A 15,178-nucleotide genomic window follows, 5' to 3' on the forward strand; every position below is an offset into this window, starting at 1 on the left:
TTACCTCAGCAGGCCTGGCTCCCTTTAGACCTTCTTTATCTTCTTTTCTTCCTGGATTTTGTGACAGTTGTAAACACGCTTTCTGCTATGAAATTATGTGCTTAATGTCTCCTGCCTTATCATTAAAACACTTGAAAATACAGCTCCATTCTAAGGTCTATCAGATTTGAACATGACTTAGCTGCTAGCTTGCTAGGGAATGACCCCTGATATTCAGCAGATGCTTAAAAAATATGGGTAACACTGCATTGAGAATTGTCACCTGGAAGTAACTATCCTTTAAAAACTTACTCATAGAGCCAGGTGTTGGTGGTGCACGCCTTTAATCCCAGTACTCGGGAGGCAGAGGCAGGTGGATCTCTGTGAGTTCGAGGCCAGCCTGGTCTCCAGAGTGAGTGCCAGGATAGGCTCCAAAGTTACACAGAGAAACCCTGTCTCAAAAAACCAAAAAAAACAAAACAAAACAAAACAAAACAAAAAAACCAAAAAACAAAAACCCCCAAAACCCCAAAAACCTCACTAATAGAGATGGCTCTACAGATAAAGGCACTTACTGCCAGGCTTGATGACCTGAGACAGATCCCTGGAGCCCTGGTTCCAAGAGAAATAGGTCTCCCAGGCTGTCCTCTGACCTCCACAAGTAATTGCCATGCATTCCCACACACATACACACACAAATAAGTAATGTTACTATTACAACAACAACCAAACAAACAAACACTCACTCACTCATATTGAGGGGGCACCTGGACCAGTCAAAGAATCACAGAAAAATCCTGTGTCCTTCCGTCTTCCTTCACCAAGAACTTTGTGTCGGTGGGCTCTCATTTGTGTACTCAGTTGTTCTTATTTGCTGTAGCTGTTCATGTGCATGCTAACGGAGACTGAGCATCAGGCAGACACCTAAGAAGAGGAGGAGAGACTAGAGGTATTGGTGGAGTCATTGGAAAGTTTAGACTCCTGGACTTCCGCCCAGCTCTTCTGTGTCTTAAGCAGTACTGAGGCAGCATCACACAGTGGTATTATTAATTTATTCCCTCCCCTGACTCCCCCCCCCCACCTTTAGCAGGACTGCTTTGTTCAAAAGCTGGGCTCGGTCATTCACCATGTAAATGATCTTTGACAAGTTGCTTTTGTTTTCTGTTTGGTCTCCAACCTGAAAAACAGGAAGAATAATACTATGTACTTCATGGGTTGATATGTGAGTTTTAGGTTAATGTTTGTATATTGTTAAGCATGGAGCCTTGAGTAGCTCTCTAACCATGAGTGTTAAGTAGTCTTATGTCTCTAGGCTTCAGTGTCCTTGCCTCTATGATGAACATCAGCAGCTGGGTTCTTGCCAGCCCTACTTCATGGGGTGGTTCGGAGCCTGTTTTATTCATGCCTCTGCCTCGGGTACCTAACATTCTCTGGCTTGTGGTTGATCCTCATAAATTATGTTTATCTTACTCACTTACCTTTATTGTTATTTTTTTAAAATTAAAGTATTTTCGAGGGGCTGGAGTGGCATAGCTCTTTGGGTAGAGTGCTTGCCTAGCACGGAGGAAGTCCTGGGTTCTATTCTCAGCACCACATTAACCCAGTTGTTTAGGTTATCGAGAAGTGGAGGCATGGCATGGCCCATTGTAGTGGTCATTGTAGAGATCCACTTGGGAGTGGATCTCTGAATTTTAGGCTACCCTAATCTACAAATCGAGTTCCAGGACAGTCAGGGGCTACACAGAGAAACCCTGTATCAAAAAAATGGTGGCAGGAGGATCAGGAGTTCAAGATCATCTTCCACTACATAGTGCATTAGAGGCCAGACTTGGTTATATGAGACCCTGTCCCAAATCTCCCAAATCCAAACCAAGAAACCACAAGGAAAGGACTTATTTCCTGGCTGCACTCTAGAGTGGGAGAAAGGGCTGGAGAGATGGCTCAGAGGTTAAGAGCACTGAGTGCTCTTTCAGAGGTCCTGAGTTCAATTCCCAGCAACCACATGATGGCTCACAACCATCTGTTATGAAATCTGGTGCCCTCTTCCAGCATGCAGGAATACATGCTGGCAGAGCATTGAATACATAATAAATAAATTCTTAAAAAAAAAAAAAAAGGGGGGAGTGGGAGGAATTCCCAGGGTGCTTTGCAGACCATGGGAGGAGGGGTGGCAAACAGGCGTTTAGGATGGAGATCTCAGTGTATAGGATGGAATGTTAAGGTTCCTGATTCGAACGAACTCCCCTTGTACTCGTTGAGTGGCCCTGAGCGAGTTTCCTCACCGGTGAGCCTCAGTTTCCTCATCTGTTCCCCTCATCTGTTCCCTTTTCTTTCTTGGGAGCTCACATCCCTACCCCCGCCAGTTGATTCTGAAGGGAAAAAAGCTCCAAATCCCGCAGCACGGGAAAGGCTGTACAGTTAGGATCGCCTGGGACGAAGCCAGGGAGTGGAGGGCCCAGCGCCGGGTTCCTCGCGGCCGCGTCGGCGTTAGGAACCGGCAGGAGGTGGGAGCTGCAGACGAGGCCTCCACGCCCAGCCCGGGGCACCAAGGAGCCTGCCTGGCTTGCTCCCACGCGCCGGGCGGGGTGGCGCGGGGCGGGGCGGGTGGGGCGGGGCTGCATCCCGGTGACGCGGGCCAACCGCGCGGCGCTGCGGCTTCTCGCTCAGCCGGTCACCCGCATGGCGCTACGCAGGTTTTGCAGCTCTGATGGCTCCGACCCGCTTTGGGTAGGTGGTGGGCCGCGGGGTGGTCGGGGAGGTCTAGGGGTCGCGGGGAACGCTGGGACGTGCGGGTCCAGCCGCTCCCCAGCCCGAGCCCCGCTCTGCAGACGCGGGGACCCGCCATCCGGGCCCGGGCGCAGCCGCCGCGGCCAGACTCTGGGGACCCGGTTCCGGGATTGCTGGGCGTGCGCGGGGAGCGGCCTCTCTGCTTTGGGGTTCTGCTGGAGGCATTAAGTGGGGGTTTTTCCGTCCCCAGTAGGGGTAAGGATCCCCCATTCACAGCACACACCCCGTCTCTGAGCACCGGGCAGGAGCTCTACAAAGTGACTTCACTCCCCTTGTTTTGGGGGTCCCCCACTGTTTGTTTACCTCCCTGTTACGTTGGCATCAGGTTTTTCTCATCCTTTCCTTCCTTTCTGCCTAAATGCTACCAGGAAAGTTTGAGGAAACAGGAAGGATAAGGCAAGAGAAGGGTAGGAAGCCGTTCTGCCCCCCCCCCCTCTGTGGGTTTGGGGTGCAGTGGAGATGCCCGGGACCCTGGTACCCAGGGGAGTGCCTTCCACCCTGTATGGTGCTGAGGCTCTGCTCTGGGGCTGTTCCGGAGACTTCTGGCCTTCTCCAGGTAGCTTTCTTCTGAAATAACCCTAGGCTGGTTTCCCTGGCTGACTGCGCTAATAATCCCCAGTGCTTGTGGATTTCGTGTCCCTGTAATGCGATTTGCCCATTGTTCCAGAACACTCCTGTATCGTGCTGTCCTGATTATTTAGTGAATACAATAGACAGTCTGGACACAAAGAGTTTTTTTGTTTTGTTTTGTTTTTTTGAGAAACAGGAAAAACTCTCGTTTCTTAGTTGCTGATTAGTGCCCACAAGTTCCTTCTTGTACTGTTTTGGGATACCTCCCTCATAATAGTGACAACCTATGAAGGCCCATTGGCAGACTTCAGTCTTTTGGGTGAGGAAGGGTGCCATTTTTGGTTGAGAAACTTACCACACTTGGATATGACTCCCATTTTAAAGCCACAAGGCTGGAGGTTTCTCCAGGGCTGAAAACAGTGCTAGCGATTAGCATTTTGGAGTCTGCAAGGGCTTGGTGCCTGTTTGCCACAGAGGAACACCTGTGTGTTCTCTACCTTGTGCTTTGTGTGGAGAGAACAGAATTATTCTTCAAGGATCTAGTGGGATCTGGCTCAGTGTTAAATAGTTGATGGTGTATTTCCTGGATTATTTTCTTTTGTGGTGGGCGAAAGTAAGTTGATTAGACATTGGATTCTGTACCAGTTTATTTTTATATATATATCCATCCATATGTATACATACATACTGTACTCTGTGTGTGTGTGTGTGTGTGTGTGTGTGTGTGTGTGTGTGTGTGTGTGTGTGTAGAACTGGGGCATGCATACCATGGCACACATATGGAAGTCAGAAATCTGAGGGAGTTGGTTCTTTCCTTCCAGCATGTGTGGTCTGAGGATTGAACTCAGGTCATTAGGCAGCCAGCATCTTGCCAACCCAAACCAGGATGTATTTTATTGCCGGGAAGTGATGGGAAGTGATGATTAAAAAGTGTTTGGGGTGTTCTCTATCTTCTAATCAGCCTAGAAACCTACCCAAGAAACCCAGTTTTGTGTTCTCTCTTTCTAGGGACTTCTTGCCATAGAAAATTAAGAAGGAAGAACTGTGCTTGGCAATAATGGTGGCTGACCTTCACCTTAGGCAGGGACCCATCCTCCCTCAATTTTCATCAATGCCCCTCCTCCCACTGGTCTAGGCTTGCTGGATGCTTCTGTTTCTGGAGTCCTGGAACCAGAATGGGTGAGAGAGCAGTTGGCAAGCAAGCACTTCCCTATAGCTGGAGAATCCAAACACAACACAGAGTAGGTCGGTTAGACTGTTATGGAGGCACATACCTACAGTTGCAGCACTTGGGAAGCTGAGGCCAAAGGATGAAGAGTTTCAGAGAGGCTTGGGCTAGAGTGAGACAGTGCCTCAAAGGACAGCAAACTGAAGCCAGTGGCTTCTGCCTTCCAAAGCTAAGTGTTGCAGTCAGCACAGACTACCTACTGATAGGCAGGTAGCTGCATCCCCACCCTGCGATTGGACCTAGGGCCTCACACAGCACTGTGTTAACATCCCCTGCCCTGCTAGACTTTATCATCTTGAGTAAGCTGTCATCACTGCTGACTGTGCCTCAGTTTAGCTGTACAATAGGGGTATGGGGAAAGCTTCCCAGCCTTCTAGGGCTATGGAGTGAGTGGTCTAGACTGTGCTGTGGTCTTGGGTTTATCAGTGCGAGTGATCTAGCCTGCACTGCACTTGGTATATTTTTGTAATTCTTCTCTCACGTATTACATCTCCACTGCAGTTTCCCCTCTCTCCACTCCTCCCAGCCACCCCCCCCACACCTCCCCTTGCCTCCAGATCCACTCCTCCTCTGTTTCCCTTCAGATGCAGAGACCTATAGCCAAATATTTATTTAGGTGGAGCTTGGGGAAACCTTTGGAAGATGGGGAGGAAGGGTTGTAGAATGCAGAGGGACTGAGGACACTGAGAACACAAACTGTAGAATGGACTGCACAGGGCTCACAGAGACTTGAGACATGATGCACTTGCACTTTGACTGCTGGTCATTCCCTGGGATTCACATTCACTTCCCTTGGTGGGAGTGGGCTGCAGTCTGTTTGCTGCTCATACTTGCATCTTTTTAGGACCAACACCATGCTTAGAGAAGTCAAGTTTCCACCTGTAGGGACTCTCTCAGAGCTCTTTGCTCCTGGGCTAAGGGCCTGCCTTTGAGAATTTACGACCTTCCCTCAGACAGAGGTCTGGGATAAGAAGAGAGAAACTTCTAAGTGGAAAGTTGGAGCTGAGGGTTGGCAGTGGCTTACTTTTTACTGTGACTGTTGAGCTGGTAGGATGGGAGGGGGGCTTTGTGGTTTTCTTTGGAAGATGGTGGGAAAAGGTGCCTGGGCCTCTCTTTGTAAGTTACTTAAAAAAAAAAAAAAGTATGAGGAAATGGCTCAGTGGGCAAGAGTGTTTGGTGTGCAAGCAGGAGGACTTGAGTTCGAATCCCAGGACCCATATAAAAAGCCAGGCATGGCTGTGTCATTGAGTGGGTGGAAAAGATTGGTCAGCTAGCATTCCAAAAGATCAGGTTTCAGGTTCAGTGAGAGACCTTCTTAAAGAAAGAACACACCTGGAGGAAAACACCTGGCATGTTCCTTTGGTCTATGCATGGGTATTTGTGTCCTTATACATATGTGTTTCTTTCCAGTGCCACCCTTCATTTCCAAATAAACACACAGAGACTTACATTAATTATAAACTGTTTGGCCGATAGTTTAGGCTTCTTACTGGCTAGCTCTCTCTTAATTATTAACCCATTTCTATTAAACTGTGTATCTCCATGTGGTTTTGGCTGTCCGGAGAATGCTCCAGCATATTACTCTTTCAGTGGCTACACGGTGACTCTCTGGTGGCTTCTGTCTCTCTCCTCTCCCCAGAATTCTCCTCATCTGGTAACTGTGCCTATACTTCCTGCCTGGCTACTGGCCAGTCAGTGTTTTCTTCATCAACCAATAAGAGAAACATATACACAGAAGAACATCCCCCATTACCATCACACACAATAAATTGAAAAGTTAGAAAATATGTATTAAGCCTTGAGCAGGCCTGTCATCCCAGCTACTAAAGAAGCCGAGGCAGGAAGACTACAAATTTAAGATCAGCCCAGATAATTAAGCAAGACCTTGTTTCAAAATTAAATGTATAAAAAGGACTGGAGATTTAGCTCTGTGGGTGAGCACTTGCCTAGCATGTGTGAGGCCCAGTGCACAAGTAAACAAACAAAAAACAAAATAGAAAGAAAATGAAATGTACTTATCTCATGCCTGATTGTAGAAATATTGGAAAATATAAAAAGCTGAGCACAGAACTGTCAGTTTTGTAGGTGATGGCTCAGAGCAAGCGCCTGTATGCCCTGCATTCAAACACTGGTTCAGCAGTTATAATGGGTTACTTTTCTACTTTGTGTCTCCGTTTCCCCATGTGGAATAATGGAGTACATAGCAAATGGCAGTAATTTGAATGTTGAGTAATGAATTTGTGGCAAGCGCTGGGAACAGTGCTTGGTTAGTACTTGCTCAGTACTTGGTTAGCACTCAGTAGATGTAAGTGCTTGCAGTTGGATGGGACTCCATATTTGATTTTTGCTGCACCTGTCTGCTGAGAACATCTGGGCACACACAGAAATCAGCAGGAGATCAGCAGTGCACGATCTGGAGTGAGTGGTTGTGGGGGCTGATTTGGCTTGTAGCACCCTCCAACTCTTCAACCCCCTGAACACTGTACCTGACCACTGCAGCAGATGGATCTTGGTGACTCACTGGTGGAATTGTTCCTAGGGTAGCAAGTGGCCTTGGAAAGCCTACCCTCCACTCCACCAGCACCTTGTTGCTTTTCAGAGTCCTTCCACTGCCTTCTACCGCACCTGTCTTCCTCTGCCTTCGGGTTGATACAGTCGGGTCCCTACTTTCACCCCCACCCCCGCCAGGTGGATGTAGCATTGGAGCACAGCCACAGTGGTGGGGTGAGGGTGCACCGATAACCAGATAGATGGCTTTGGGAACTTGTGTGACTGGCCTGAGAGACTCTAGTTCATGACCTTGCCCCTTGGCCTTGCAGGAGGAAATTGCAGCTACCTCTGTGGTTAAGACCAGGGTCTGGTGTGGGTGTGGGTGTGCGCACACATGCCTATGCCTGTATCTGCTGTGTCTGCTGTACTCCTTTCACACTCCTGGAGATGCTTCATCTTGAGAGTGTAAGACCCCCGGAAGCTCAGGCCTCCAGGATCTCAGCCCAGGACCGAGGCCACCCCAATCACCATGCGGAGGCGGAAACTTGATGCAAAGTGCACGAGGCTTTATTGTTGTTTAACAAGCTAACCCCATGTTAGCTTGGGCCTTTCATCCATCCACCATGGCGGATGGCTAGAAAAGAAAGCTCGAAGAGTCTGCATAGAGCTCTTATAGGGTAGCGTAAGGGGAGTGTCTAGGGGTATGCACAGGCTCAGGATTGGTGTGCCTCCAGGCTTGGAGGGCTTGCCCTGTGTTGATTGGTCAACTGGTTGTTATGGCCCATAGGCCCTCCCAGGGTGGTTGCTATGCTCTGTGCATCATTGCTGTGCACTTGTCCGTAAAGCACACCCAGAGCCATAAAGCATAGCACCACCAGCTAACTTCTGATTGGTTCCTTGCCACGAGGCAGGCATCTGACTTCTTAGTGACTAAGATAAGGTAAGACAAGCACGTGTTCGGCTGTTATGGCTGCCGAAATGGGGAGCTGGTCCCTTCAAGAGCATGTTGGTGGGTGACAGAGCCCCTCTGTGACAAGTTGACTTGGAGGGCATCCACAGAACCCCTGTGGGGGACTCTGGGACATCCCTGTATTACTTCATCCTGGGAGGAGCCTGGGGCGCCTCTGGTGCTCTGTCTTCAGGGAAGGTGGGCCTTTCTATGGGGGCCAAAACCCATGGTGTCCTTGATTCTTGTTCCCTTCTGCTGTCTATCTGCCTGTTCTTGTAGAATGTATCCAAACTTGTCAGGGCTGCCTCCTGGGGCCTGAGCTAATTGATTTGTTACTGCTTTTGGACAATATTTATTTTTGTAGGGCTGAGGACTGAACCTAGGGCCTGAAGACACTGAGCTACTGGCACATCCAGCCCTCTTTTTACTTTTTATTTTGAGACAAGGATCTCACCAAACTGTCCAGGCTGTCCTTCATTCAATTCTGTAGCCCACATGGACCCTGAACTTGTGATTCTGCTGCCTCAGTTTCCCTAGTAACTGGAATAAGAGTCCCATACCACCACACCCAGCTTCCTATTACTCTTCTCTGTCCTCCTTTGGTCCCTGCATTGTAGTATCAGCCCAGCAGCCAGGGATCATGCTTTTGGGGTGTGTGTGTGTGTGTGTGTGTGTGTGTGTGTGTGTGTGTGTGTGTGTGTGTGTGTGTGTGTGTTCCTGTATAACAGCCCTGGCTGTCCTGGAGCTCACTTTGTAGACCAGGCTGGCTTTGAACTCACAGAGATCTGCTTGCTTCTGCCTCCTGAGCTGGGATTACAGGCAAGCACCACCACCGAATGGCCTAAGTTTTATTCTTTTGTGATGTTTTGTGATGCTGGGGATAGAATCCAGGGCTTGGCAACTGCTGGGCAAGCTCTTCCCAGCTGAACTTCCAATTCCAGCCTTGTATTAAGAGGCACCAGACTCAGCACTTGGAAATGGCAGGCATCTCTCTCTGAGTTCGAGGACAGCCAGGACTGTTACACAGAGAAATCCTGTCTCTAAACAATAAAAACAAAATGAGTAAGAGAGACAGACAGGGAGAGGGCAGGAGGGAGGGGCAGACCAAACCCTGCCCTTCCTCTGTTTAGCACCCTTCAGTGGCTCCCATTGTGTTCAACCATCTCTGGAACATCTGGCCCTGCTCTCTCTCTGTTCTTATCTGACTGCTTTCTTGGATACTCTCTTCTCTCCTGTCACAGGGTCTTTTCAGGCATCTTTTTCGTGACCCCTGTCACTTCTTGTACACCCAGTTTTTTGCTCCCACCTCATAGCCCTTAATTTTTCTTATACATAAAAGAGTCTACTGTGTATGTGACTGTAATCCTAGTATCTAAGGCACGGTCTGGTGCCCAGTAGTTACTTGTTGCATGAATAAATGACCTAAAATGCTAGAATAGCTTTCAAACTCCTTGAAGCCTCTCTCTGAGATATTCAGGATAAAATGCTCTTCTATGTTTTGTATTTTGTGTTGCAATAGTCCAGTGGGGTCATGTCCACCTGTTTTTTCCTGGGCCCCAAGCCTTACATCCAGTAGACTCAACCAACATTTGAACAAATAAATAAAACTGAAAATGTATTTATTTGCAGACAGGATATCCTATATCACGATGGTCTGGAAGTTGATGTGTAGATCAGGCTAGCCTCAAACTCATAGGCCACCTGCCTCTACCTCCTACATGTTGGGATCGAAGGTATGTTCCACCATATCTGGCTTTTTGTTGTTTTCTTTTTGGGACAGAATCTTGCTTTGTAGCTCAGGCTTGCCTGGAATTTACTGTCCTCCTGCCTCAGCCTCTTGAGTGCTGCTGGGATTATAGGCTAGTGCCAGTAGGCCTGGTTTCAGTGTGTATGCTAGAGATAGGTGTTCTGAATTGGGTTTTAGTTCTAGCCTCCCTCTAGGCTGGCTTGGCTTTATTTATTTACTTAGTCTTTAATATTTATTTTATTTTTTTTTATTACTCTCTCATACAGCCCAGGCCAGCCTCAAACTTGCTGTGTAGCTGAGGATGACCCTGAACTCATGATTCTCTTGCCTGAGTGTGTACCTTCACCAGTTGGGTTTTTGGCTTTATTTTAATTATGTGAACTGCTTGTTATCTCTGATATTTAACTACTGGAGGATTTTGCATAAACACCTGATTTCTGGCTTCTCTTAAATAATACTGGTAGTACTGGGACTCACTGTAGCTGCTTCTGGAAAACAGGCTTGTAGAACCCGCTCCTCCTTACTGCTGCTCTCTTGGAAGGCCAAGTGTCCATTGTCTTTGCTTGTACTTTCTCACACCTGGTTAGCCGTCTTCCTGGGTGGAGTCCATGTGACATCTGTCTGTTAGTATTCAAATTGGGATCTTTTGCCTCGTAGCCCAACCTTAAGGTGACTGAACTGGGACTTATCTGGCTCAGTAGGTTACTTTGTTTGGGACAAAGGTTGACTTGGATCTTAACTATGTAGTCTGTGCTTGCTTTAAACTCTTGATCCTCTTGCCTCAGCCTCCCAAATACTGGGATTAGAAGATGTGTGCCACCAAGCCTGGCCTTTAGATTTTTAAAAAAGACTCATCATCATTATCACCACCATTGAAACAAGGCCTTACTACATAATTCTGGCTAGCCTGGAATTCACTGTATAGACCAGGCTAGCCTCTAGCCTCAAACACACAGAGATGAGCCTGCCTTTGCCTCCAGAATAGTGAGATTAACTATGTTTTTGGGTATTTGAGACAGGGGTTCTTTGTAGCCCTGGCTGTTTTAGAACTCATTTTGTAAACCATACTGACCTTGAACTCTGCCTTCTGAGTGCTGGGACTAAAGGTGTGCATGACCACCACTTGGCTTTAATTAATACACACACACACACACACACACACACACACACACACACACACACACACACACACACACACACACACACACACAGGTAGATAGCTAGATAGATAATTTTTGGATGGGGCAGAATATTGAGATTAAAGGTGTGTCCACCATGCTTATTTTTAATTTTCTGTGTCTCTGTCTCTCTGTGTATGTATGATGGGCATGTGTGTGGGTCTTGAGGAAGCCAGAACATTGGGTGCCCCAATGGGAGTTGGAGTTATAGGTAATTGTGAGCTGTCTGATGCAGGTGCTAGGAACTGAACTTGGATCCTTGGCAAAAGCAGTACAAGCTTTTACCTGCTGAGTCATTTCTCCAGCCCTTAGGATCTTTCCTTAATGCTTTCTATGTGTTTCTGGGGACTGAACCCAGGGTCTTGAATGCCTAGGCAAGTGCTCAGTTGCTCAGCTGCACCTCATCTCCAGCGGGTTAGACTAGCAACATGAAGACCCTGTCTCAGTCCAGGGTGTGTTTGCCTTAGCAGGAAAGGGTGGGCTGAGGGCTGTTCTCCTGGGCACCCTAGGATTCTGAAATAAGTGTCTGATATGCCTGAGGCTCTAGGTTTTCCAACTAGAGCAAGGTGTGGCTTTTATGACCAGATCTTAATGGTCAGTATAAACAGCAGCTTGTAAAAACTTGCCTGAACTTTTATAAAAGCAAATAAGTGGATTGGAGTTCTAAGGAGAGCCCAGACATCCTGGAGCAGCCAAGAAATTGGGGATATCATCTGTCCTGATGGAGGTGTGTGCCTGACTTTTCCCCTTGGGGTTAGCTGATTGAGGACACCATATTGTGGTAAGACCCTGTGTTTATGGGAATTCTAAGGCATGGGAGAAAAGGGCCCTATTTTCTCAACCCCAGCCCTGTTCACAGTTGGACCAAATTGATTTTTGTGGTATAGGGCCACCCTGGGTACCTGAGAGTATTTGACGACATCCTGTCCTCTGCCCATAGATTGCTGGGCATACCAACCCTGGTTACAACAACCAGAAATGTCTCCAGGGAGTGCCAAATGTCCCCTGGGGGTTAATCCAGTCACTGATGTAGAGGAAGATGGAGGTCAACTTGAGGCTAGAAGTTCACCCTCACCTGGAGTTCCTGGGCCTTTAGTATGTGCAGCTTATTGGGTAATTGGTGTGGAGTAGCTCTGGAACATAATGAGAGGTGAAAGCGGTTAAACTCCCAATTAACCAGAGAGGGAACTTGGAGCCCCTGGGCTGTTTCCTTCCTTCACCAAGAGCTGTTTTCCCTCTTTGTAGCCAGTGTGTCCTGGAACTTTCCCTCCTCCCTCCTCCTTCCTCAGTCTCAGTGCTGGGATTGTAGGTGTGTGCCACCACACCTGGCTTTCCACTCCCTCATTTTGAGCTGCCTCAGGTTAAGTAGATGGCAACCAAGTCCAGAGTCTGCTGCTGTTTGATTTGCCTGCTGGACTCATCTTTGGGGTTAGTGACCAGGGAGGGTGGCTCTGAGCTGCCATCCTAAGTTAAAAGATTTTTTGGTAGAACTTTTCCCAGTCTTTTTTCTGAGTTTAAGTCTCTGAGAACCTCAGTTTTCTTGACCTCTTGGGTGGCGACTGCTCAGGGACACTGTTTACAGAGAGCATGGATTGTTAGCATAATTCAAGAGGGGAACCTTGGTGGATTCCATGGCAGGTGAGGGTGACCGAGGCAGAGGGACAAACACTCCAGGCAGACAGAGCTTAGTGAGAAGTTTTATTAGGAAGGGAAAGAGGAGGGGGAAGAGAAAAGAGGTAAAGACACAGAGACACAGAGAGAGGACCAAAGAGAAGAGGGAGACAAGAAAAGTCCTGTCTGTCCCAGGGGAACAGCAGGAAGGAGAACAGGAAAGACATCATAAGTGTGGGAGGTGTCTTTCTTTTAAAGGGGTCCTTTGCACTTGCATGCTGACCAGGATACCACCTGAGTGAGTGCATTCTGCAAGGTGACGGGCAGGCCAGCATAATGCCTGAATCTTTATATTAAGTGCTGAAGTTTGGAGAGCTTTAGGGTGGCTTTTAAGGATTGTGTTCCTCCACAATCACCTCCCTCAATTGTTTTTCTGTTTGTTTTTTTCTTTAATTGACCATCTACTAAGTTTATGAAGCAACTACTATATAGTCTTGAACAAGACAGGTCAGGTCCATGTCCTTATGGGGTTTGTGCCAGGGATGCCACAAACAGTTTCAGATTATGGTAAACCACACAGAACCCTAAACCAGGAGGAACTAGGGTGGGTGTAAACCACCTTAACAAGAAGTGACATTTGTCCTAACATCTTGGTGGTAGAGCTGGCCATGCAAGGATCTGGGACAAAAGTCCCACAAAGGGAAAACCTATGCAGAGGCCCTGTAGGGGGCATGATGTGGTCAAAGTGGCATAGAGTCAAATGTGTGTGTGTGTGTGTGTGTTAGAATTGCCCTCTTTCCAGCCACCTTTGAGTCTGCTTTGAAACAGCTTTTTAATGCCTTCAAACTCCCTAGAAAGCCAAGGATGACCTTGAACTAACTTCCTTCCCCTCCCAAGTGCTGGGATTAAAGGTGTGTTCTACTACTGCTGTCATTGGGGAATCACACCCAGAGCTTTGTGCATGCTGAGCTACAGGGCCTCACACATAAGAGCTTAAGCAGTGTGTACCACTGAATTTATACCCCCCCAGACCTCTTTTTCTTTTTTTTTTAATCTTGTGAGGGAATTTCAGAATTGTTCAAGCTTGGCAGCCAGACTTGAGCTGGCTATCCCCCTATCTCTGCCTCCAGAGTAACTGGGAAGATAGTCCACTAGGTCTGGATGGTGCCTTTGCTTTAACAAAAGGTGAACAATCTAGAAGAATATGAAGGCAAAAGTGAGTTTTCATGCTCTTCCCTGTCCACCACTCTCTGAAGCAAGCACTGATGAGGAGAACACCCCCGCCCCCAGGGTTTCTCTGTATAGTTTTGTAGACCAGGCTGGCCCCAACTCACAGCAGTCAGCCTGTATCTGCCTCCCAAATGCTGGGATTATATATGTGCACCACCACCACCACCCAGCTGAGAACATGTTTTGTAAACATCTTTGCTGTATGCACTTACATGTGAACATTTTCTCCCTGTATTCTTCTTACTGTAAATATTCTGTATCTTGTATCCTTCTCTTAACAGTAAGAGCTAATATCCTTCAGTGTGATGTTTATGGAATTTTAAAGAACTAGAAGTTACATTTCTTTTCGACCTTTCCTTCTGTGGAAAAACTAAGAAGCCAAGGTCTCACCTTGTTCTCTGTGGGTGATTGTCAGGATCACTTTTAGTTTTTCAGCCTGCTAATCAGCACTGGGGAGGGGTTCGAGAAAGATGGGGGGGGGACATTCCCGACCATGCTCTCTACGTATTTGCATGCAAATATGTGCCTATGACTCAGCTGAGTAAGTTTTCCCACTGGAAGCTGCCTGGTGAAGAGACATTCACCTTTTGAAATTTGCTAGTTAATCATGAGGTTGCTACACAGTTATTCTCCCACAAGCCATCCCACCAGCACTTATTAAACATCTACTGTTTTCCTGGCATAATTGTCTTGGGCAGGCTGGGAAGCCTGTTGGAGTTGCTTTTCTGAATGTCTTGTTCAGTGAAGTTAAACCTTGCATACCAGAGAGCTGAAGTCAGGAGACCAAAGGAGGGTGGTTGGGTCCCTTCCAGTTTTTCAAAGATGTATTTAAATACTAAGCATTTTCCTCATGTTATTTAAGAAGTATTTTGAGTTAACAAACAATATGTAAGGCTTTACTAACATTCGATCCTTAGATGTCACTGTGCCCCTCCAAAGTTTCTGGTTGCACCAGAATTTTCCGATTATAAAAATGACTCACACTCTGTTGCCAAATAAACCACACAACAGACATGTTTACATGAATGCTGTTCTGTTGGACCAGCCTGCTTATAAACTGAATAGTATATATAAAAGTCTTCGTAGATTATAGTCTTTATTCTGCTGATGTTTTTACCACCCACAAAGATACATAAAATCTCACTAATCTTTTCCATTAGTTATGAAATACTCAGGGTCACAGAGCTGTGATTCGGATATTGTTTGTCTAGAGTTCCCTTTTATACAAACTGTATCCTTGTGTATGAGTCAAAATTATATAAATTCTAACCTGTAATATAAAGGCTGATCATTTTCCAGGAAGTCTTAGAAGTCTTTCTGAAGATCTGCCTCATGGGGGAAGAGGGACATGATCTGAGGGTGATTTAGGATGGCTACCAACAGCGTTGTTTGAAAAAAAGAATACACCT

General features: G+C 47.1%; 1 protein-coding gene across 3 annotated transcripts in view; it reads left to right on the forward strand.

The window, feature by feature from the left end:
- Nucleotides 1–2,122: 2,122 nt before the first annotated feature.
- Nucleotides 2,123–15,178, forward strand: part of Abcc1 (ATP binding cassette subfamily C member 1) — a 122,694-nt gene continuing 109,638 nt past the window's right edge. For 2 of the 3 annotated variants that reach the window (XM_027387692.2, XM_027387693.2), the window contains exon 1: nt 2,123–2,263. In XM_027387692.2, coding sequence (XP_027243493.1) covers nt 2,135–2,263 — 129 coding nt within the window. In that variant the 5' untranslated portion in view covers nt 2,123–2,134. Of the gene's footprint in view, nt 2,264–2,593; nt 2,707–15,178 lie in introns of those variants that run through there. The other variant, XM_027387694.2, reaches the window with a different exon arrangement.

This window comes from Cricetulus griseus (genome assembly GCF_003668045.3).
Source record: "Cricetulus griseus strain 17A/GY chromosome 1 unlocalized genomic scaffold, alternate assembly CriGri-PICRH-1.0 chr1_1, whole genome shotgun sequence".
Lineage (NCBI taxonomy): Eukaryota > Metazoa > Chordata > Mammalia > Rodentia > Cricetidae > Cricetulus > Cricetulus griseus.